General features: G+C 46.2%; 1 protein-coding gene across 4 annotated transcripts in view; it reads left to right on the top strand.

The window, feature by feature from the left end:
* The first annotated feature begins 765 nt into the window (after positions 1 to 765).
* The window catches only part of Slc22a23 (solute carrier family 22 member 23), a 198433-nt gene continuing 174593 nt past the window's right edge, over positions 766 to 24605 (top strand). For 2 of the 4 annotated variants that reach the window (XM_070024645.1, XM_070024647.1), the window contains exon 1: positions 770 to 1996. In XM_070024645.1, the coding sequence (XP_069880746.1) occupies positions 1346 to 1996 (651 nt within the window). In that variant the 5' untranslated portion in view covers positions 770 to 1345. Of the gene's footprint in view, positions 1997 to 24605 lie in introns of all 4 variants that reach the window. The other 2 variants (XM_070024648.1, XM_070024646.1) reach the window with 2 other exon arrangements.

The raw sequence follows: 24605 nt of genomic DNA, 5'->3' as shown, positions 1-24605 counted from the left end.
CATTGGAAATGTGAATTCAAGACCTTGGAGAGGGGGTGGGGAAGGCCGTGACCATTCGCGGTTAACATATATATATAGAACTTGTGCATATCGGTAGAATACCGTGCTTATTTTCGAGTGGGGGGAAGCAGTGGCAATTTGGGAATGGGTGCTGCGGTCGGTAGCAGGTGACCGGACGTTGCCGGCGACTGCTAACCTGAAATTGGCAAAGGCGCCCCCTGGCACCTGCTAGGTGGACAGAAAAATCAATCTTCTCCTGTACCTGGGGAAAAACAAAGATTAAAAATTTAAAAAACCGACAGGGGGTTGTTCCGAAGGGACAGCGAACCGGGAAGGGGGGGGTGAGGGCAGCTGGGCACCTCGGAAATGACAGAGGTCACGGAGACTCGGCGCACGCGGGGTGGGCTGGGGATCCTGTGCGGCGGTGACAGCCCAGTCCACACGCACCCATCCTGCGCCAATCGGCGGGGACCCCTACCAACCGCCGCCCCAGCTCCGTGCGTCTCTTCCAGCCCCTGGCCCGCCCCGCCCTGCGTGGAAGGGGGACTGGCACAGGGCTTCTGGGGCCCGGCGGGCCCGGGGTGTCCCGTTTCTCCCGCCCCTCCCGTGGATCCCGGGAGGAGGAGGCAGCGAGGGCTGCGCGTCCCGACTGGCGAGGGCGCTCGCGCGCAGGAGCGGGACCCAGTGGTGCCGCGGTTACCTCCACCTCCGCGGGGGGAAAGGGGGCGGGCCGGGGCGCCGGGGAGGAGGAGGAGGGGGGGGAGGAGGAGGACGGCGAGGAGGGAGGCCGGCTCCCGGAGCCGGAGAGCGCGGCCGGCTCGAAGGCTGGGTCCCGAGCTCGCGGCTTCCGGGAGGCGCCCGAAGTCTGATAAATACGTCCCGGGTGCCGGGGATCAGCGGGTGCCTCGTTCCCGCAGCCCCGTCCGCACCTCGGTCCGCAGAGCGGCCGGCAAGGGCGCGGGTCGGGCGCGGCGCCGGCTCCTCCTCCTCCCGCGGCGGGCGCGTAGCAGCGGAGAGCGGCGGGCTCGGCTGCCGGCGCCCGGGGCTGCGGAGCGGATGAGCCGCAGCGGCTGAGAGCTCAGCCGGCCTCTGCCCGCCTCTGCCCGGCGCCCGAGTGGGGCCGCAGCGCCCGGGGCGCGGGGACCGGCGGGTGACATGGGGACGGCCTGACGCACCGGAGCGGCGGAACGCGCTCTCTCTCGTCTCTTTCTCTCTCTCGAGCCGCGGGCCTTCCTCGGCGGCGGCGGCGGCAGCTGCGGGCACTCGACCCGGCGCGCTCTGCCCGGGGCGCCCGCCGAGCTCCGGCGCGCTCTATGCGCCTCTGCGGGCGCCGCGGGCCCGGGCCATGGCGATAGACCGGCGGCGCGACACGGCGGGCGGCGGGCGGCAGCCGCCCCCGGCCGAGGAGAACGGCTCCCTGCCGCCCGGGGACGCGGCGGCCTCGGCGCCCCTCGGGGGACGCGCGGGCCCCGGCAGCAGCGTGGAGATCCAGCCGCTGCCCCCGCCGCACCCCGCCGGCGGCAGCGCGCACTCGAGCTGCTGCTCGGCGGCGGCGGCCCCGAGCCTCCTGTTGCTGGACTACGACGGGTCGGTGCTGCCCTTCCTTGGGGGCCTGGGCGGGAGCTACCAGAAGACCCTCGTGCTGCTCACCTGGATCCCCGCGCTGTTCATCGGCTTCAGCCAGTTCTCGGATTCCTTCCTTCTGGACCAGCCCAACTTCTGGTGTCGTGGGGCCGGCAAAGGCGCCGAGGTGGCGGGGGCTACTGTCACCGGCCGGTGGGGTGACATGAGCAATTGGACCAGCCCCCCGACCACCCCCTTCTTCACTGCCGCCTGGGGGGCCGCGGGCAACCGGAGCAACAGCAGCGGTCCGGACGGAGGGGACACGCCGCCTCTCCCGTCGCCTCCGGACAAGGGGGACAACGCTTCTAACTGCGACTGCCACGCGTGGGACTATGGCATCCGCACCGGCCTTGTCCAGAACGTGGTCAGCAAGGTAAGGGCCGCGAACACCTGGTCCCCGCGTCCTTCTGATGAGCCTTTTCCCCCTTCGGTCGCCGTATGTCTCTTCCTGCAGACGGGGGGGGGGAGGGGGCAGAAGGGGGTTCCCAAGCTGGTGCCAGCCAGCGGGGGACCTCACATCCCAGCCAAAGTGATGCTAGTCTGTGTGTCCAAGAGCCCCGCATTCATTGAATTTCCTGCTGTCACTTGGGTGTGAAGCGAGGGCTTTTTGCTGTCCATCCGCTGCGGTGACAGTGACGCTGCAGGCCACCTCTGAGGGGGCACCAGCCTTCCCTAATTTACACCCAGACACCTGTCCTGATAGGCATATGGAAAGAACGCCCCTCCCCTAAAACAAAAGCCTGCAATACCCCCTGACCATCCTATTAAGTGCCACACTCGCTGAGGCAGGGATGGCCCACCTAGGGAATGAGGCCGCTGACCTCTTTCAAGGTCTGCTGGTGCCAGGACCGTCGGTCGGTCTGTCCTTCCCATCTGCTGGTTGTCCCTGCATCTCCTGTCAAAAATATCTATCCATGCAAATAGTGTCCTGTTCCCAGACGTTCTTTTTGGCAGACGTCGGCCAACACACACTTGGCTTGGACGCAGACTAAAGCCACTGAAAGAATTGAAGTTGTAGCCAGAAAAGCTTTTGAGAATTCCCTTCCTACTCCCACCCCCTCCCCACTCCTGTTCAATCTCTCCAAAGATATTTGACTTTAGACTTTGCTGCCCCAGTGTTCCCTCAAAATGTTTTCTTAAGACTTTAGTAAATATCACTGGAGTGGAGGAAGGATGCCAGGAAGATTCCAGTGTTCTAGGAGAGCAGGTACTCTAGCCTGAAGCACTAAGACCCCAGCACCCACTTTGTGTCTTGAGTCTTCCCTTGCTGAGCTGTTGCATTCTGTATACACAGCACAAGTGGTTTGTGAAAAATGTGTGATCGTGGGGCTAGTTAGACTCATTGCTCTAGACATTTATAATTCTCCAGTTTTTCTTAACTTATCTGAAAGCCACTGTGTCAAGCTATTTATGAATCTATTTTTTCTCCCTTCTGCATTTTAAACAACATATAAATACATAGATTCCCTTTTTCTTTCCCTGGGGTAGAGGAAGCAGTTCTGAGCACTTTAAAATGCTTTGTGTAAATGTGAGGATGGAATATGACAGTTTACAATAGTCAATGCACATGATACTCACCCCTTCTTGAAATGTATTTTAGTAAACAGTTGTGTAGTTCATGATGTGTAAGATGAAACTCTTACATCATCTTAACCATTGTTTTAATCTAGTACCAACCCAGTCAGAAGTGCTCTGTCCTGTGGGAGCTGTCTGCCTTAGCTGACCCTACTGTTCTGCAAGGTGATTGGAAAGATCCTTCTAGCTTGCTTCAGCTTAGCCCCTACAACCTCTCCCTTCCAACAGTGGTAATGTGAATGAGTTCCACTCATGGAGAGCATTTGTTTTTCTTTGCAGCATAGAAAAAACTCAGAACAATGACTATATGTAGCTAAAATTCAGAACACTGTTTAAATCTCTGTGTTTGTCAGACAGGATTTGGCTACCTCTTAGAGTATTTTAAGCCCCTCTGTAGAGCTAAGGGAGAATAAAGGATTCAAGAAGTGTATATAAAGAGTGCTTTTTGAATGGGCCCAAAAAGAGGCAGGTACTAAAAGTTGTGTAGGAAAACAGTTCTCTCTCTACCTTAGCTGTAGGGAACCAGAAAACACTACTCATCCTGTCAGGCATGGTGGGAAAAGAGAACAAAAATAGTCCTTGAAAACAGACCATGGAGGCATGTTGGAAAGCGAGGCAAGTTTTTAAAATTAGCACTCAGGAGGGTCACAAGCAGCACTAATGTGTGTGGTGTGCTTTGCGGGGTACTTGACAACACAGCACAGTTACACACCATCCGCAGGGCAACACTGAGTGATGAGAGCCACAGGCACAGTTTCTCATACAGTAAAGACTAGGAAGGACCTATTGATTTTCATGGACAAATACAAGCTAAATAAAGGACTGTCTTGCAGTGTGGCAAATGATTTGAAGAGCTTTTCAAACACTTTCTGGCACTAAGGTGGACTTTTTCCCTTGCTGGCTATGGGCATTGGCTACTGTATCAGGTGTGGAATGGATACCTTTGATGGGTACCCAGGAGTTCTAGAGGTCAGATGCCTGTCAGCTCTGTGCCCACTTCCAGGCCTCTATCAGTATGTGAAAGTTCAGGGTCAGAGAAGTCACCATTTGTACTCTTTTCTGGTTCCTTAGCATGATCCTGCCTGCCTCTGGTAAATGAGCTGCAGGCAATATCTTCCTCCTTCAGCCTGGGTCCTCCAGCAAATGTGTTCCTATTCTATCTCTAAGTGCTGGGTGTCGAGAGCAGGAGACAGAAGAGTTTGCCAGATACAGTTTGCACCTTCATTCTCATTGGCTGTCATAGCATTTACACACCTGATGCCAAAAGGCCAGTTAGAATACCAGGCTTGTGCAGGTGAAAGGGATTATAGTTTTATCTCTGCATGTAGGCATCTGCCTCAGTCAGACCAATTCTACCTATGTGGGAAAAAATGCTTCCTTCTTCCTGTCCCTCATAGTAGTTGCTCTTGCTTGCAGAGACATGGTTTGGGGCAGTAAGACTCAAGTTCTCTCATGCCTGTTGTTCAGCTCACCTGTCAGCATGACTATTTTTCCTTATGGAATATATTTTTAGTAGTTTCTTTCCTGGCTGAAAAATGTCATATATGACAAATCAGCCATGCTGATTGCTCTAGTTAACATCTGGCTCTTAAGCAAGGCACCAGGACACACCCAAGAGTGTGTCTTCTGCCCAAGAGTGGAAGATGGAAACCATGACTCTACTAACACTTGATGTATTAAGGATTTTAGTAGAAAAACCATATTCTGACTTGCTCAAGACCCTTCCTTATGGCACTGCAGTAGGTGAAGATTTTCTGTTCATTGATGGTGTGTGACTAAGGCTTCATATTCATATTTGGGGACATTTAGGTTTCTCCTATTAGGATCTCTTTACAAAACTGTTTTTTCTGAGTGCAAATGTATACTACAGAACATAAATTCCTACCAACAGAAGACCACCCAAAACTAGTAGTGATAATAATAATGCCACCATTCTTTTGTGCATGTTGAAACATTTTAGATTTGTTATTTCCTTTGATTAAAAATAATAACATTGGGCTGGGAAGGTGGCTCAGTGGTAGAGCGCTTGCTTTGTATGCATGAGGCCCTGGGTTCGATTTCTCAGCACCACATAAGCAAAAAGAAAAAAGCCAGAAGTGGCACTGTGGCTCAAGTGGCAGAGCGCTAGCCTTGAGCTGAAGAGCTGAGGGACGGCACCCAGGCCCAAAGTTGAGGCCCCATGACTGGACCCCCCCCCAAAAAATAATAATAACATTGCTAGATGCTGGTTGACTCACACCTGTAATTGTAGCTCTTCAGGAGGCTTAGATTTGAGGATCTCTATTTAAAGCTAGCCCAGGTAGGAAAGTCTGTGACACTCTTGTCTCCAATTAACCACCAAAAGACAGAGGTGGAGCTGTGGCTCAAGTGGTAGAGCTCAAGCCTTGAGTTTTTCAGAGACAGCACTCAGGCCCTGAATTCAAGCTTAGGACCAACACAGACACAGACACACACACAGACACACACACACACACACACACACACACACACACACACACACACACACACACACACACACACACACACACACACACACACACACACACACACACACACACACACACACACACAGAAGAACAACAACAACATGGCCAGGCATGATGGCTCATACCTTTAATCCTAACTACTTGGAAGGCAGAGGTGGGAAAACTGGGGCATGAGATAACCAGGCAGGCAACTATCTGATGAACAAAAAAAGAAAGCAAAAGGGCTGGGGGTGTGGTATAGGTAGTAGAGCAATAGGCTAGCAAATGTGAGGCTTCAAATTCAATCTCCAGTAATAATAATAAATTCAGATAATGAATACTAACAACAAATGAAAAACTACAAAGCAAGGCCACTCTTAACGGCATTATGGCAGGTTATAATTCACTGAATACACAGTTGACTGGGCTAGGTGTCCTGTACAGGAACCAGGCATTTATCTGCCCTGTTGATTTTCAAGGCTCTCTGCAGTTTCTTTCCCAGCCCTGTTGAGAAGTGTTGTTACTGCCTCCCTGAAAAGAACCAAAGGAATTCTTTAGAGCCATTAGAGAGCAGTTTGGAGGGGCCTGAGGAAAGATTGTTTTGCAGCCTGTTCATTTGTCATCCTGCTCTCATCCAAGTGTTCTCTGTGCAACTCAATTCTCAGATACTTCTGGAACTTCAATCAACAAGGCAAAGAAGAAAAAAATCCAACTCACTTGTTTTAAAAATATGTCTCCCAATAACTAACTTAAATAGTTGATATTGTATCATTCTGAGTGGACCCTAGTTGTTATGCTTATTTCTTTCTCAAATGATCTTTAGAATTTTGCCAATAATCAATGCTAATTAGCCTTCACAAGCCCCATTTTTTTCTTGTATGTGGAGTTTAGATTGTTCAATTTTAGTCTTTTCTTTCTTTTTTTGTGGTCCAAGATGGGACTCAAACTCAGCTCCTTATGCTTTTGCTCTTTGGCTAGCGCTCTACCAATTGAGCCATGCCTCCAATCCCCATTTCTTGTCTTATGACTTTTCTTCTATTCTCATAAATTTGCAAAGCTTTCTCATCTTTATTTAAGAGTTGTTTAACATCCTGGGAAGTAGTTTATATCTTTTTTCTAAAAGTTATTTCAAGTGATTTCAGTATGACTTAATTAAGACAAAATAATTATAGTATCACTGCAATGGTAATATTTTTTTAAATAGTCCACAATTCTACTCTCTGAGTCTAGGAACTGGTTTTCACTTTTGAAATGCTTTACACACATGTGTATATCTTTATAAAGTGTTCATGTAATAGAATCTGCCATTAATCTAAATCACATGAAGGGCATGTTATCCAGGTTCTCAGAAACATTTTATGACCTGCTCAGTTTCTGACCTGGGCTGGTTCACCCCTCTTTAGGCAACTGGTGTTCCCCCGCTCCCTGGAGGTCACCATATTGATGCCAAATTTAGTTCAGACACCTGATCAGCATAGCGCACTGCAACCCAGAACTCCTAGACTCAGGTGATCTTTGGGGCTCAGGCTTCAATTAGCTGGGATTATAGGCACGTGCCACTGTGCCCGACTCAGAAACATTTTAAATGCTTAATATTTTTGCCGATTTACTAATTTTTTTTGAATTATTTTCCTAATATAAACCTAATATATTAGGTTATCTGAGTGGTGGCTTTCATCTAGTACATGTAACACCTCAGTGAACATCTTTATGCACATTTATTTTTAAAAATTGTAACAGATAACACATGTACATAGCTCAGAAAGCATACCGTTAAAGTAACACTGCTTCCCATGTCTCCCAGTCTCCCTCTTCAACAGAAATAATCTCTTTTCATTTATATCTTTTCTTTCATGAACAGAGCATGTTAATTGAGTGTGTATCAGTATAGAGAGCTCACTATTCTTTTTTAAGTCCTCATAGTATTTCACATCTGACTGGGCATCAATTTAACTAGTCACTGCAGAAGAGACATTGAGGTGATTTCTATTATATGTATTCTATTATATATATGAATAATAGGATACATAATATATAATACAAGTAAAGATATAATATAGCTGCATGGAAAGAAATGAAATTCTGGCATTCATGAACATTTGCAAAAATGCAAAAAATTGTTAGGAGTATCAAAATGGGTTGCAAATTAATTTTGGTAGATACTGCTCTAGTACTTTGTATAAGATAGCAATTTACATTTCCAGCAATAATTTTTTTCAGCCCTGTTCCCCTCACCTTCTCACTTCCTTTGTTCTAAAGCATCATCTAACTCTGATGTTTGCTAGTCTGGTATTCAGAAAATTGTTTGGTTATTGTTGTAATTTGCACTTCTCTCAGCGTCAGAGCTAAAGTATCTTTTTCAAGTGTTCAAGCTCCTGATATTTCCATTCCCTTTGAATCATCTCTTCAGTCCTCACCTCTGTGTGTTTGGAGAGTCTTGTTTCTTATGTCTTTATAGGAACACTCTTTGGTTAAATGAGAGAGGTCCTTTTAGTGGTTTCATATTTTCCCCCGAGTTTGTTGTTTATCTTTTGGTTTTGTTTATGGTGTTTGGGGTATACAGAAAAGTTTGGTTTAGGATAAAGTCAAATGAATTAATCTTTTTATGGTTTTTGGGTTTGGGTTAAATTTAGGCCTTCTATACTCCAAGAATATTAAGAAGAGAAAACTTTATGTTTCTGTCTATTGAGCTATTAGGATAAACTGCTAGAAAGGGCAATATTAGGTCAGAGACTATAACCAGCATTCCATGCAGACTTTGATTTGGCCATAACAATGATGTGAACATTTAATTCCACAATCCTAAGACCAGAGCCAAGCAGCTGTGAAGTAGCTCTTTTCACTCCTTCTAGCAGACAGCACTCTTCCTGGGGTTGTGTTGGGTCTTCTCATTCTGAACCATTGTTGATGATGATGAACTAGCTGCAAATTCACCCTGCTATGCCTCCCTACCCCCCCCCCACATGTGTGCGCGCGCGCTCATATGCTGATACTGGAGCTTGAAATGGGTGTCCCTTTTTGATCAAGGCTGGTACTCCACCACTTGAGCCACAGCTCCACTTTCAGCTTTTTGCTGGTTAATTGGAGATAAGAATCTCATAGACTTTCCTGCTCTGACTAGTTTCAAACTGAGATCCTTCCATCTCTGTCTTCTGAGTAGCTAGCATTTCAACCTTGAGCCATCTGGTGCCTGGCTTGCAAATGCTTTGTGTGTCATTAGCATTTCGTTATAAGTTGCAATTCGTTGTGACTTTTCATCCAAGGTAGGACTAAATCAAAAGTTGTCATAAAAACAACATGTTGAATTTGCTGAGTTAGTTCTAGCATTTCAACCAATCAATAGTGGGCTGCAGCCACTTTGCCTTCTGTTGATTAACAGCTGCCCTGTCCAGCTTCATACTCTGTAATGTCACCTTGGTAGCTTGCAGGGGGACACACCATTGGAATTGGCAGACATTGCACATTAGGGTTTTATTCAGAAAGCCAGTTGTTAAGCATCTATCATAATAATGAGTATGACTCCAGGCCACTCTTCTTTCATTTTTTTCTCCCAAGTTTACTTTCTTCCCTCCTTTTCATAGGTGCCCATACTGAGCTAAGCTTGTTGCTGTAGGCTGGGGAGTAATAGCAGGCAAAGATGGACAGCTCTGTCTCCACAATTCTTGCAGATCAATGAGCCTAACTGGTCAAATAATAGTATGTTTAACTTCAAATGGAGTTAAGTGTATGGAAAGGAAGACTAGAACAACAACAAAATGTTACCTATACCAACTGAGATAGCATGAGAGAAAGGTATGTGTGTTTTCCAAAGGGCAAAGGCATTTGCAAAGGCCCCATGGCATGCAGGAGCCTGGACCTCATAGAAGCTGATATAGGAATAGGAGCAGGGTGGCTTTTAAAAAGGCACAGCCATCAAAGAGCATTAAGCAGAGTGAGGGAGATGATACAACAAGAAATCAATCATATTTTTGAAAAATCTTCTCCAGCTACACTGTGAAGATTTGATGAGGTAGGATTGTTGAGCAGACCAGGGAAAGCTAATGAGGCTCAAGGCAGACACAGACTTACATATCCCAGGGCTTCTACCTAGGAATGAACTCAGTCAGCTGAGGAGACTTGGAATGGAGTGTGTGTGTGTGTGTGTGTGTGTGTGTGTGTGTGTGTGTGTGTGTGTGTGTGTGTGTGTGTGTGTGTGTGTGTGTGTGTGTGTGTGTGTGTGTGTGTGTGTGTGGTGTGGGGGGGGAGGGTGTATGTATGCATGTGATGGCATGGAGATAGATGGGGGCCTGAGTTCAAACACTGGCATGCTTTGGGGTTCTGCAGCTGCCAAGAAAGGAGAGAGAGAAAGGAGTGCATTTGTAGAAGAGGCAGCCTGGGCCTGCCTCAGTGCTACTGCTGAAAGGAAGCAGGCCCCTTGAGGAGAGTCCTGAGGAGGATCATGGGAAATCACTCTGAGCTACCAGATCCAGATCAGACTTTGTGTAGCCAGAAGCCAGGCAAGAGGTAAATGTGTTCTTGTGCCTTGACAGGAAATACTTTGGAGTAATCTAGCATTTTCTCCTGCTTTCCTGCTCAGTAGGGGAGGGTACTGGTTAAACTTTCACAAGGCTGAAGAACCAGACATAGGAAAGCGTAGGGCTGTGATTTCTGTCCAGCTTTTCCTATGCAGAACTACAGCTAGAAAAGGACTGACCCATGTATACAGTCTTCAGTTTATAGATGGGAACACTGAGCTGAGGATTGGTGACTTGTCCAAAGTCACCCATATCACTGAGTTTTCAACCCAGTTCTTGGCACCCTCTGCCCCAGATCTGTCATCAAGAAAGAGTCCAGAGACATCAGCAGAGGCTTTGCCCTGTCTGCATGATGTGCTCTCCTTCCCTGGCCTTTCAGGAGATCCTTTGGTGGCCTGAGAATGGTACTGAGTGCCTGTTTGGATTACAGTAGTTGAGGTGTGGTTATTCTGTGGCCCCTCTCTCTGGAAAGTTTTTTTTTCTTTTTCTGCTATCTGCTTCATTGGCCTTTCTAGATCACTCGCCTGACCCTCTGCTTCATTGTGCTGATCCTAAAATCACAGCCTCCAGAGACCCCTAAATAAGAAGGAAGCTGTCTACATAGTGAATCTACTCACAGCTTTCTGTTATGCCACATAAACTACTACCCTTAAGCCTGAACCCTACTTGCCTTTCCATTCTTGCCCTGATCTAACTTTGATATAGGGAATATCTAACTCCTAGCCTGGCCTGTCTTCTTGCCTCAGTTCTTTGCTTGTACTGTTTCACTTTCCTGGAACACCCTTTTTTTTCATCCTTTAACCAATTGGCTATTGTTCATCCTTCAAGCCAGCCCTCCGCTGAGGCATAGTACTCAGATATACCTGCATCCTAACTCAGTGTATCCAGGTTAGAATTATGTCTGCCTGGCTCCACACTGAAGGTCTTTGATCCACAAGTCAACATGATATGTGTCTGAACCTACCTGAACTTTAAGTGAAGAGCATGAGAACATTTAGTTGGGCAGGATTGGGTGGCATTGCCAACACTGCTCTCTGGCACCAGCTTATCTTTGGGAGCATTCTTCAACCTGTTTCCTCATTGGCAGGGTGGGGTTAGTGCTGCTCAGCTTCAGGTGCTTGTGAGGGCAGAACACCTGGAAAGTGCCCGCCCTTCCCCAGGCACCTGGCAAACAGGAGCTACCTGGGAAGTTTCACCACTAGTGAGGCAAGAGCTACCCCAATGAGTCATCTGAGAATTACTTGAACTGAGGAGGTGACCAGCCACACCTAGAAGGGCAATTCAGCCCTCTGGATGTCTGCGCTCTTTATATTGGGGCCTGCATCCAGGGTCAACTGAGGGGCCTGCCCGCAAAGGACTCTAGGTTTTGTCGGTGTGTGGAGTTCAAATATGAAACTGAACAGGTCACAGAGCCAGGCAGGTGCAAAATAAGCAACAGATCTAAAAAGAAGGGAATGGAAGAAGGGTACAAGGAGATGCCTGCAAAGTACAACTGAACTCCACAGAGTTCTTGATTAGAAATCAGAGTTCATTCATGATGCAGAGAATAAGCTGACCATGCTTAAAATGTGGCAGCTACGCTGGGTGAAAAATGTACTTCAGACAGAATAGAACTTTGAGGACCAGAGAAAGTGTGTGTGTGTGTGTGTGTGTGTGTGTGTGTGTGTGTGTGTGTGTGTGTGTGTGTGTGTGTGTGTGTGTGTGTGTGTGTGTGTGTGTGTGTGTGTGTGTGTGTGTGTGTGTGTGTGTGTGTGTTGACCTCAATATTCTCTGATCCTCTGCAGGCTAGTAAGAGTTAGTTTGGATCGTTTGCTAAGCCTTGACTCAGAGCTAGTCATGACTAGTAGGTAGGTCTCCCTCCAAACATATGACTTGGAGACTGATAGAGCCTTATTTTTTAAGAAAGGGGACAGTGGCTGGGGGTGCTGGTCCCTCACACCTATAATCCTAGTTACTCAGGAGGCTGAGAACTGAGGTCCACAATTTGAAGCCAGCCCAGGCACGAAAGTCCATGAGACTCTTATCTCCACTAAACTATAAAATTAAATAAATAAATAAAGCTAGTAGTGAAGTTGTGACTCAAGTGTTAGAGCACTAGCCTTGAGCAAAAAGAAGCTCAGAGATAGTGCCTAGGCCCTGAATTCAAGCACAAGCCTCACACAAAAAGAAAGAAATTTATGAACTTTATGAAACATTCTATGCTTCAACCCTCTAGCCTGGTCTTTTATATAGTATTATACCCCATCAGGTCTCTCTTTGCCGCTTTTTTTCTTTCTTTCTTTCTTTCTTTCTTTCTTTCTTTCTTTCTTTCTTTCTTTCTTTCTCTTTCTTTCTCTTTCTTCCTTCCTTCCTTCCTTTCTCTCTCTCTCTTTCTTTCGTTCGTTCTTTCTTTCTTCCTTTCTTCCTTCCTTCCTTCCTTTCTCTCACTCTCTCTGTCTTTCTTTCTGTCTGTCTGTCTGTCTGTCTTTCTTTCTTTCTTTCTTTCTTTCTTTCTTTCTTTCTTTCTTTCTTTCTTTCTTTCTTTCTTTCTTTCTTTCGTCAGTCATGGTCTTGAACTCTGGGCCTTGGCACTGTCCCTCAGCTCTTGAGCTCAAGGCTAGTGCTCTACCACTTGAGCCACAGCGCCACTTCCAGCATTTTATGTTTATGTGGTGCTGAGGAATCAAACCCAGGTCTATATGCATATGAGGCAAGCTCTCTATCACGGAGCCACATTCCCAGCCCCTCTTTTTGCACCTTTCTTAGTGGCAGATAACAAAGCAAGATTTCTAAGTACATTAAAAATGTACTTAGGCTCAGGCCTGTAATCCTAGCTGCTCAGGAGGCTGAGATCTGAGGATCACGGGTCAAAGCCAGCCTGGGTAGGAAAGTCCGTGAGACTCTTATCTCCAATTAATCAACAGAAAACTGAAAGTGCAGCTATGGCTCAAGCAGTAGAGCTCTTGCCTTGAGCTGAAAAGCTCAGGGACAGTGCCCAGGCCCTAAGTTCAAGCCCCACAACCGATTTTAAGAAAAAAAAAAAGAAAATTTATTCCAAAGACACAGGTAGGAGCTGGGATATTAAAGTGAGGCAGGGTCCTTCAGGAATCATGCTACTACCACCTGTACTGTTCTTGTCTGCCTTGTTCTTGAAAGCCCCCTCTGCCTTCATCCCTATCTCAGTTATTATCCAAACTGGCTTACTAACAGCTAACCTAGAGATCAGCATCTTCTGCCTAACTCCAGATTATTGGTCACAAATCTCCTGCTCAGCCTGTGCTTAGGTAGGGAAAGAGCTAAGATCCAGAGCTGCGATGCAGCTCCTTGGAGCTGGGGGGATCCTTCAAGCCATGTGATGGTGTAGGACTGGCTCTTCCCCAGATCGGTGGAGGGGTTACAGGCAGAGCTTTCTGGTAATTAACTGAGAGTAACTGAGTTATGGCTTATGTAATCATTAAATGCTTTAAACACTCAGGATATAACTTACTTGTTCCCTGAAGCTTAGGGTTGAATTGGTAGGAGCACACTTCCCAAGGAGCCTTTTCTTGGAAGGATTGAAGATGGCTCTGAGGGAACATTTCCAGGTCATACAGGGGCTTGGAAGTTGCCCTTAGGTGAGTCAGTGGGACAGTTTTGCACGTTGTTACTCCTACTTCTGCCCCCCCCCCCACAGGCAGGACAGTTACATAATTTAAAGGCCCAGTTCAAAATGGAAATGTGTTCAAAAAGTATAAAGGGAGGCTCATGCCTCTAATCCTAGTTACTTAAGAGGCCGAGATCTGTGGATCAGTTTGTAGCCAGTTAGAGCAGGGCAAGTCCATGAGCCTCTTATCTCCAATTGACCACAAAAAAGCCAGAAGTAGAGTTGTGGCTTATGTGGTAGAGCACCAGTCTTGAGCATAAAAGCTAAGAGAGAGTGCTCAAGCCCCAAGTTCAAATCCGTCCTAGTAACCGAACACACACACACACACACACACACACACACACACACACACACACACTTTTATACATATATACATATCCACATATCCACATATATACATATATAATCATATATATAATGATGTATATGATAAAGTGAGCAAAAAGATGACAGCAGATCATAAGCCAAGTGTAGGTCCTTCTGTCTCAAAGCCAGCTGTCATTGCTGCAGAGATGGGTAAGTGCTATTCCCTGCCTTTTCCCAGTCTGTCTTCCATAGCTTTCATTGTCATCTTTGCCTCTCTCAGCAACTTTGTTTTATGTCACATTATTACGTTTCCTCTGGCAGAAAATAAAACATACTTTTGGGGGGGTTCATTTTTGCCAGAATGCAGAGTCACAAGGCCCTCATCAATTTTGTTGTGGATCTTGAACTACACCAGTCTGGAAGAGTTAGAAAGACAGCTAGCTCATGCTGGAAAACACTGCTCTAAAAGTCAGATGGTCTGTTGGTTTACTTATCTGGACAGAAAACCAAATAGCTGAGTCATGGGGATGTGTGGTCGAGAATGTTAAGTCATAGGAATGCTAGTTAAATGTTTATCAGAACTTTTTTGTTCAAGTAAGGAGAAAGGGTAGAATTTCTTTATAGAATTTTAATATTCTTCTGACTATAAGACATACTCATGCTTTGTTTTATTTAAAAATTAAGTCGGAGGGGCTGGGCCCTGGTGTCTCATGCCCATAATCCTAGTTACTCAGGAGGCTGAGATCTGAGACTCCGATTAACCAGCAAAAAGATGACTCAAGTGGCAGTGACAGCCTTGAGTAAAAAAGCTAATGGACAGAACCGAGGCCCTAGGTTAACTCCCAGTACTGACACAAGAAAAGGAAAAAGAGAAAAGAAAAGAAGGGAAGGAAGGGGGAAGGAAGGGAGGAAGGAAGGGAGGAAGGAAGGAAGGAAGGAAGGGAGAGAGGAAGGGAGAGAGGAAGGAAGGGAGAAAGAAGACACGACACAAAAGAGTCAAGCAAGGGAGCCTTGGGGAGATGTGTTGAATTATGGGTGGGGTCCTCAGCCAACACTGTAATTTGCACTATAGAGTGTTTGCTCCTAGATTAGATTATAAACTGTTTTCTCTATTGTGTTTTACAAATTGGGTGCCCTTGATTATTACACAGTTGAGGTACTTCACTGTTTGCAGATGAAGATATAGGCACATTTAGAGTGAGCACAAAGTTTTTCTCTTACAATATTTAAAATTTTAATTGTTTAACATGCAACTGACATGCAACGTCCATTTCTCAGTGCACAGTTTGGTGGCATTAAGTACACCCACATGGCTGTGCAGCCATCACAAACATCGTCTCCAGAACTCTTCACTCTATCATCTCAGAAACTCTGCCCCTATTTAAACACTAACTCTCCATGCTTTCTTCCCCCTAGCCCTTGTAGCCCCCATCCTACTTTGTGTCCCTATGAATTTGTACACTCTAGGTGTTTCAATAAGTGGAATCCTGTAGTATCCATCCTTTTGGCATGGGCTTATGTCATGGAACATGATAATGTCCCCAGAGTTCATTCATATTGTAGCACATATCCAACTCTCCTTTCTTCTTAAGTCTGAATGATACTTCATTGTATATGGACCATAATTTTATTTATTTATCTATTTATCTATTTATTTATTTATTATTGTGAAAATACCATACAGAGGGGTTACAATTACATGGGCAAGATAATGAGTACATTTCTTATCAAGCATTATTTCCTCCCCCTTTGTTTCCCCTTCCCATCCCTTCCCATCTCCCACCCCCACTTCCTCCACCCCTCTACCCCCCTACCCCCCCCCCCCGGCCAAAGTTGTAAAGTTCGTTTTTTCGACATAACGACTTGTACATCTCATTGTTGCAATGGATCGTTTAAATAGGGATACAGGACCATAATTTTTTTACCCATCTATTCATGGGTGAACCACTGAGTTGCTTCTACCTTTTGGCAGCTGTGAACCTGGGGAAAGTGTCCTCCTTTTTGAGGTAATCATGTACAATGCTCCATCATGGCCCTCTTCTGGAAAAGGCCATTTGGCAGCCACATGTGCAGTGTCTATTTCTGGTCCTTCTCTCAGAATATCCCTGAGCAGGTGATCAGAGAGGGACAGATGACTATCTCTGCCTCAGAGAAGAAACTCATGGCCTTATTGGACACAAACTGAATTGAGGATCCCAGACACAGGGCAAGATGAGGTAAGCAGGCTTAAGAGGACAAGTGAAGAGCAGAAGAGCCCAGAGCAGCCACTAGTATCTGGCGGGCTGTTAACCTGGGACAGGAGTCCAACGTTCACACCTCCCTAACGGAGGCCTTGGATTTTGACCAGCAGAGAAGATGAAGGAATCTCCTCTGTGGGGGACCTGAGGAATGCTGTGGAGAGCACAGGCCTGGGACCCACCCCCTCCCCCTGCATGCCCTTGCATTCAGTTCTTTGGTGTTGCTTTTGTAAGTTTTATGTGGGAAGTGATAAAAGAGGGAGATTTTAGGGCTTGAGATACAGAGGCCCAGAGAAGAAGCTGGCTTCATCCTGATAAGGCTCCTGTCTACCTTCGGGCCCTCGGTGCTGATCCGAAGAGCTACTTAAGTTACTCTGGGCCTCTTGAAAACCTAACAAGCTTCCATCACCAACTATGGCAGGGCCACTGCCCATGAGCCCACACTACCTGTGTTTTCAGTAGAGGGACATGGCAGTGCTGCCCATGTCCCCACCAGGCTCTGTGTGTTCTTACTGCTGCAGTTAGCTGTCAGGCTGGCCCAAACCAGATCCCATGGGACTGCTTGGTGATTCCAGGTGGCCTTGCTGTATTAGTTCCTAGAGCTGCCGTAACAAATGCCACTGACTGGGCAGCTTAAAACATCGAGTGTGGATTTCCTCTCCCTTGTGCAGGTTGAAATCACCCAAGATCAAGATGTGGGCGGGATGGGCTTCTTTGACCCATTCTCTCTTGGCTTTATAGATGACTGCCTTTCCCATCTTCCTTCTCTGTGTCTGTGTGCTCATCTACTTATCTACCTCTTCCCTCCCTCCTTTTATTCTTCCCCCTTTCTCCCTTCCTTCTTGCCTCCCTTCTTCCCTCCATTTCCCTCTTCCTCTTCTCATCCCTTTTTTCTTTGTCCTTCCCTCTCCCTTTCTCACCTCCTTCCTCCATTTTTACCTCTCCATACCTCTTTCCATCCTCCCTTTCTTCTTCCTAGCCTCTTTCCCTCCTTCCCCCTTTCTTTCATTTTTCCTCCCTTCTGTTTTCCCCCTCCCTTTCTCCCTCCTTCCTTTCTTCTTGCTTACCTACCTGTTGGAAATGGAACCCAGGGCCTCACTAAGTACTCACCCTGCCACTGAGCTTTACTAAAGTCTCTCTTACAAGGACACCACTCAGCCCATCTGTGTAACATCGGTTTATTTTTATTACTTCATCAAAGGCTCTGTCTCCAAATTTTATCACAATCTGATCTCTTAAGCATTAGGACACCAACACAGAAGTTCAGAGTGGACAGTTAGACCATAACCTAGAGTTCCAGAGCACCCCGGGCACTGAGCTGCTGTGTGTCTGCAGTGTCCTAGTGTTCTCTTGAATCCCTAGGCTTGCATTCTGTTACCTGCTGGACCAAGTTCCCATCTGGCTTCAATCTTATCTGACCTCCTTGCCCCAAATCCCAGTGGTATTTTTAGTTTAGTTTTTCTTTTTTCAATAGTTTTCATGTTGTAGCTGAGTAGCTTTCTAATTCTTGTAGTCCATGGTCTTTAGAATGAAGTAGGGCCTGATGGGGACCCCCTTCCTTCTTGTCTCTGTCTCCCAGAGCCCATGTTCTGACTATTGATTTGTTTCCCAAACAACATTGTGCCTTTGAAAGTGCTGCTTCTTTATCCTAGAACCCACCTTTCTCTCCACCACTTCCCTACTTGGTTCCCTGTTCTTGCATTCCATCCCCTCCCCCTGCTATTCTGGCCCAGTGCTCAGTAAGCATTCTACAATGGCACTGGTTAAGGGGCCATTGCTCAGGCTGAGGGAAGACATGTGATCTATTCTAGGCTGATCCAAATGGAAAGTAGAGGACACATAGGTCAACTCAAACCTCAAGTCTGAATTCATTGAGCTGTCGAAAATGCATAGTGGCGCTGTTCATCTGAAATAGCCTCTGATCCAATTTGATGTCTTCACTGTAAGCCACTGCTTTTCAGAACTTTAAGTCAGTGCCAGAATGAACAAGGTCTGTCTGAATGGAAGGGATCCAGAGCACTTAGGAGTATTGGGCAACTTTTGGAAATACAGTGGAACCCTGTGTCAATCTAGGTGTTATCTAAGTGGGATGATTCTGCTTCTTCCCCCCCCCCCCCCCACTGCCAAGCTTGGGACATTTGACAATACCTGGAGGGATTTTATTGGTTTTCACACTTTGGTGGGGTGGGGCTGCTATTGACAGCTAGTGTGTGGAGGCTGGATTACTGCTGACCACCCCATGGGGTCCTGCAGGTCCTTATAACTGTGATTGGGCCCTGTGTCCAGGTAGAGAGGCCTTGGATGAAGCTGATTTCCTGACCATGCCCAAGAAATGGTTGGCTATATGGTAGGAATCAGTCTTTTTTTTCAATATATATCTTTATTGTAAAAATACTGTACAGAGGGGTTATAGTTACATGAGTAGGGTAATGAATACATTTCCTTTCGAGTATTGTTACCCCCGCTTTTGATTTTCTCCTACCATCCCTTCCCTCCCCACCTCCCAAACTCCTCCCCCCCGCCCCAGGTTATAAAGTTTGTTTTCAACATAGTGTCTTGTACATCTCATTGTTACAGTGGGTCAACCTGTATCCTTGTTTCAGCATTTTGTTATTTCCCTTTCCCTCCCCAAATAGAAAAATGTATATACAAGATGCAGGACACTGGAATCAAATATAGGGAAAACAGGGATTATACCATGGGTGAAGAACATGGTACATTATAAACACATTAAAAATAACAGCAAGAAGGATAAAACCACATGTGTACATCTTGGGGTTTATTTCGGTTAGCATCATTTTATATGGACACATGTATATAGCTTTTGAGCTTTCCTGCTTGTCCTAGACTAGTTGTTGCAAATAAGGGAAGCCATGGGACTTATGTTTCTTTGGGTCTGGCTTACTTCACTTAGGAATCAGCCTTGAGACCCCAGAGCACAGGTGAAGAGTGAGGGAAGGAAGAGCTGATCATCCTGCCTGGGTTAAGAGGAGGTTTTAAGTGTACCTCATCCTTGTGAAGAAGGAGTCTGCTGAGCTCCTTAATGGTACAGACAAAGCTTAGTGGCATACTTTGCCTAATAGGGCAGCTCATTTGGGTAAACAGCTTGCATGTACAATGTACATCTCTATGAATGAGCTTTGCTAATGGCTAAGTCTGTGTGTGTGTGTGTGTGTGTGTGTGTGTGTGTGTGTGTTTTGGTGCTTGTGATCAAACACAAGGCTTTCTGCACGCTCTTCCACTAAGCTAGATCCCTGTCTCCTAAATCTCTCTTTAAAGGAGGTTCTTTGAACCTGTTTATAATAATGGTTAATTACTGAAAAAAAAAACATTTATTTGGAAGTAAAAGATATTTATTTTCAAAGTGTCTTCTCATTCCAGCATGTCTTCTCCATAATTAATTCCCAGGGAGATACTTTTCTGGTGTTTCCAGCAGCAGGAAATGAGAGCTTTCCCTTGGGACAAGAGGCAGGCACCAGAGGCCACAGCCCCACATTAGCAGGGGTGGTTTTTCTTTTTTTCTTTTTTGCTGGTTCTGGGGCTTGAACTCTGAGCCTGCATGCTGTCCCTGAGCTCCTTTTGCTCAAGGCTAGTGCTCCGCCACTTGAGATACAGCATCACTTCCAGCTTTTTCTGTGATTAATTGGATTTAAGAATCTCAGGGACTTCCCTGCCTGGGCTGGCCTTGAACTTTGATCCTCAGATCTCAGCCTCCTGAGTGCTAGGGTTACAGGTGTAAGCCATTGGCACCTGGTGCACAGGTGACATTTTTGAGTAGCACCCATGGGCTTCTCTTCTATGAATGTAAGCGTCCAGCTAGTAGCCCTAGCCGCTGGCCAGGGGTCCTCCCATCACCCAGAGCCAACTTCCTCCACTTCAGGTGGCCTCGAACTGCCCTTCTGAGCAGGATCAGTCCCTCACAGGTGCTCACAGCACCATCTGGCTGCTCTAATTGCTGGATCCTGGGTGCGGTCACATTGTATTCCTTTTCAACTGTGTTTGATGTCCATGTCCTAAGTAAAGAATTGTCTGTTTCTATAGACTTGGCCATATTCAGACACAGTGTTGATGCTGAGAAACTACTTTAAAGCATTCAGTAAAGAGGCAAGAAGGTGAAGGTGTTTAATAGGGGTAGTTTTCTAGAGCTATATGGCATGATAGTTTTCTGGAGCCATATGGCATGGTATGTCATCAAATCTCTGTCCCAGGCTAGAGTGTTTTTTCATACAAGACTCATTTTCTGAGGAGTTTGTTCAATCATTTTCTAAAAAAGCACCTGTCAAAAGTAGATAGCCTCAAGAATATGAGCATTTTTCTTCTTCCTTGTTTGTCTTATCTGACTGTTAATAATGTATTTGAGTTGATCCAAGGATGCAGATCTCTCCAGGACAAAGTTGACTGAATTCAGGCCACATGTTGATGGGCTGTGGCAGTGGTGTCTAGGCTGCTATGAGCACTAGAATCTGCTTTATTTTTTTGGGGGGGTGGTGGTCGTGGGGCCTGAACTCTTGGGCCTGGGCGCTGTCCCTCAGCTCTTAAGCTCAAGGCTAGCGCTCTACCACTTGAGACACAGCACCACTTCTGGCTTTTTTCTTTTTGCTTATGTGGAGCTGAGGAATCGAACTCAGGGCCTCAGGCATGCAAGGAAAGCAGTCTACCACTGAGCCACCTTCCCAGCCCCTGGAATCTGCTTTTTATGCATCCTTCCCACACCTCACTGCCTCTCAGTTCTAATAGTTAAGAGCTGATTGGCAGAATCAGGGCAGCCTTGACTTGTTGATGTACTAGACAAATTTCCTTCACTTTCTCTTCTTTTTGGGGGGAAGGGGGTAGAAGGCAGGTATGATAGGGCTTTGGGGGAGGGACTGCCATCCCCAAAGGGCAGGAATCCCTGACGCTGGAGAATCATGACTCCACAGCTCCTAGGACTCACTCCCCGTCTGATGGGGAGACACTGAGAACAGTAGTAGTGCCATAGGCAGGAAGAAGCCACATGTGGAGGAAGCCAGCTATCAGCTGTTGCTATGGGGGATCCAGGGATGACTTAGCAGTGGATCTGATGGAGGTGCATCCTGTGTCTGTGACATGTAAGACAGGCCTTGAGTAGGACTTCTTGTCTTGTTCGCATCCTCCTTGTTTTCCCTGTCTGTGAGAAGCACCCAGGCCAGCTTTGGGAAGGCCGACAGCTGGGGGCAGAAGAACCTGTAACCATACACTATCCAGTACAGATACTGCTTCTGCTCTCAAGCTGCCTATCCTAGAGTAAGAACTAGGCATTCCTGTTTGTAGCGAAGCCTGGTCATGACCTCTGAGCAAGGAGAGTTGTTTTTTGTTTGTTTGTTTTTCCTTTTTTTCAGAAGGATGACATTTGCAGCCTTCACTAGGCTCAGGAAGGAAATGGGAAATATTTTTACCCAGCTCAGCCCTTGGATTTCTCACCTCTCACCTAACATCCACAAGGGACAAATGAAGCAGAGACAGACATCCCACCTGTGGCTTGAACACACATGAGTAGATTTAAAGGAAGGTCACGTGTTCTGCAGGTTGTCAGGGTGCATGTCTGTGCCTGTGCAAGCGTGTCATCCTGAGATGGACTGCATTGCTTTCAATGCAGGTTAAGCAACCAATAATATCCTAGCAATAAGGTAACTTTAGAGATTGGAGTTCCACGTATATGATGTATTCATTGTGAAGGCTGTTGAAAGGATGAGAATATTGGAGACTCACTCCAAGTTCTGATTCTCTCAGGTCTACTCTGAGCTGAAGAACAGTTGTGCCAGCAGCAAGAAGGTAGGCTCTTCTGTCCTTTGCAAAGCACTGGCATGGTTTGGAAAGATTTAAACAATTATTTTAAACTTAGGCCTTTTCACAGTTTTGTAGATCTTAATCCCAAAGCCACAGTAGTTGCTGGAGCTGTTGTTTTCTGAGCAGAGAAGGGAGCTGTCCTACTGGCTATAGTGTACACTGGATGTCATTGGAGCAGAGGCCCTCTATCTTAACTATTACTGTGAATAATGCTCTCTATGCATATATATCTATGCATTTATATTATATCTACATGTATATATTCACAAACACATATACCTACCATGGGTATGTACTGTCTTTTGATTTGGGACATAAAGAGAATTTTGAAAGGGACAAATGTTTTAAGTACCTGTATGGCATATGGCTATAACTGGACCCAAGTCAATGCCTCATTGTCTTATAGGGGAAAGGTAGAGGTTAAGCAGTACAGACATGTTTCTCTTGGAGGAAGTGTAACCCTTTTTCTTGTGACCTTCTGAGGGTCATTTCCTATGAATATTGAGTGTTTGTCCATTTCTTACCAGTTCGCAGTTACAATCTCTTGAGGACTCAGAGGAAAATAGTTCTCATTTTTTACTTTCTCTGATGGAGGTTAGAAAAACATTCCTCTGGTTAGTTTGAACATCCTTTAATGCACATGAATACTCTTTCTCTGTCTTCATGTGGCTTGTGACCAGATTATTTTATCCTAGCCTTAGAATCCCAGAATTTGCATGTGTTACAATTTGCAATATATTCATATATAATATTAGGTCATGGAGAACAAGCAAAATATGTGTGGCCACATCACATTCTATAGTGAAATGATATGCCCTTGAAAGTGGGTGTAGTGGGAGAGAATCTCCAAGACCAAATAAGCTTGGAAAATGCTTCATGCAATGCCCATTTTCAGGATTCATAATATATGTCAACATAATTAAAGCCACTCAGAAGTCCGGTACATCAGCTTTGCAAATTATTTTCCATTGGTTCCCAAAGACTGAGGATGAACTCAAGGTGTTACCCATGCTAAGCATGAGCTATACCAGTGATCTAAACCCCCAGCCCAGTGCCCTTTTCAGATGAGTGTCTAGTAATGCCCTTGCAAGCATGCTGCCTTCAGCAAATGCTTCAGGGCTGATTTAGAGACAAATGCATCTTAGATGTACAGTCACATAAGAGAGGATAGTCTAGTTTTTTTTTTTTCACGATCCATTTGTTTTTTCTTTCATCTTGTCTTTTGCCTCCTACTTTGGCTTAGAGAGGGTGAAAAGTAAAGTAGAGGTATTGGCTGGATCAACTTATTATCCTGTGCCATGCCTTGTTGAATTGCTCTGTTGAGTACAGAGGGAATGGGGGCTACTAATTTAGAAGGGCTGGGATGGAACTCAGATGTCCTCGATTGTTAAGCAAAGCCAGGCCCATGAAAGCCAAATGCTGATGTCAGTTAAACTCACTGTGTGTATTACAGGAGAAGGAGTATCACACTCATCTCCAGTCTCACCCAACAGGCTCCCAGGCTGTCCCTGTAATCCCAAATCTAAGACAGGAGAGGGAAGCTCTTTCGGAGCTGTGCATGCAATGCCAGTTACAGAAGCAGAACCTGCCGTACTGTGACCTGATGAGATGGGAGGGATGACGACCTCCAAGAAATCGGGCTGAGTTCATGGCGATGACTTTGCTTGGGCTATCTTGCAGCTACTTTGGTTCTGAGAGGATTGCTGTTCTGCTTTCTCTCACCTACTGAGGTTTAAATTATCTCCTGGAGAGTATTGGAAGGGTGTATACTCTTCCATTCCCTGTCTCAAGCACACTTAGGGTTCCCAGAAAGCTGATTTCCAGTACCAGCCACAATATGCGGGAAGGCAGTCCTGGCTTTGGTTCCAGAATGCTTTGGGCTTATACATGAAGCCGCCTCTCAGTCAGCTTGTCCTCAGGATACTAGAGCATTCACATCGGAGCTGAGGAGTCTGGCTGCCATCTAAGGCAGAGCCACCTCTCTTTGCAAGGGCTGTGTCTGTAGATTTGAGTTCCAGCTAAGCCCTGGTTAGCTGGGAGCCAGACTACTTGGTCACCTTCTGTTGTCACCCTACCAAGTCAGCATGGTGGTTGTAGGAGATTAATAGGTCAAGAGTAAAGCATATAAACACATTTAGGTTGGTTCATCTGAATACTTGTCTCGATGGTCAGAGAAATGATAAGGAGTGATTGATTGCAAGGAGGTGTTGGGGAAGAGGCTGAGTTGCTATTCCCAGGATGCTGCTAGGGAGGTCTGAGGGAAGGCCATCAACATCTTGCAATCTAGAAGGACTTGAAAAATGTTCCAGAGTCCCATGTATGACTATGCCAGGTCCTCCTAGCCCCAGTCCGGCTGGGAGCACAGCTTTTCCCTTGAGGGCCTGTTCTGAGTTGCCATTCCCACCTTCTCAGTGCTGGTATGCACACAGGATGTAGAAAACCCTTGCTGTGGATCAGT

This window comes from Dipodomys merriami, unplaced genomic scaffold, assembly GCF_024711535.1.
Source record: "Dipodomys merriami isolate MVZ:Mamm:240054 unplaced genomic scaffold, mDipMer1.0.p SCAF_16, whole genome shotgun sequence".
Taxonomy (NCBI): domain Eukaryota; kingdom Metazoa; phylum Chordata; class Mammalia; order Rodentia; family Heteromyidae; genus Dipodomys; species Dipodomys merriami.
The sequence above is the reverse complement of the archived record's forward strand: the minus strand, read 5'-3'. Positions and strand labels throughout refer to the sequence as shown.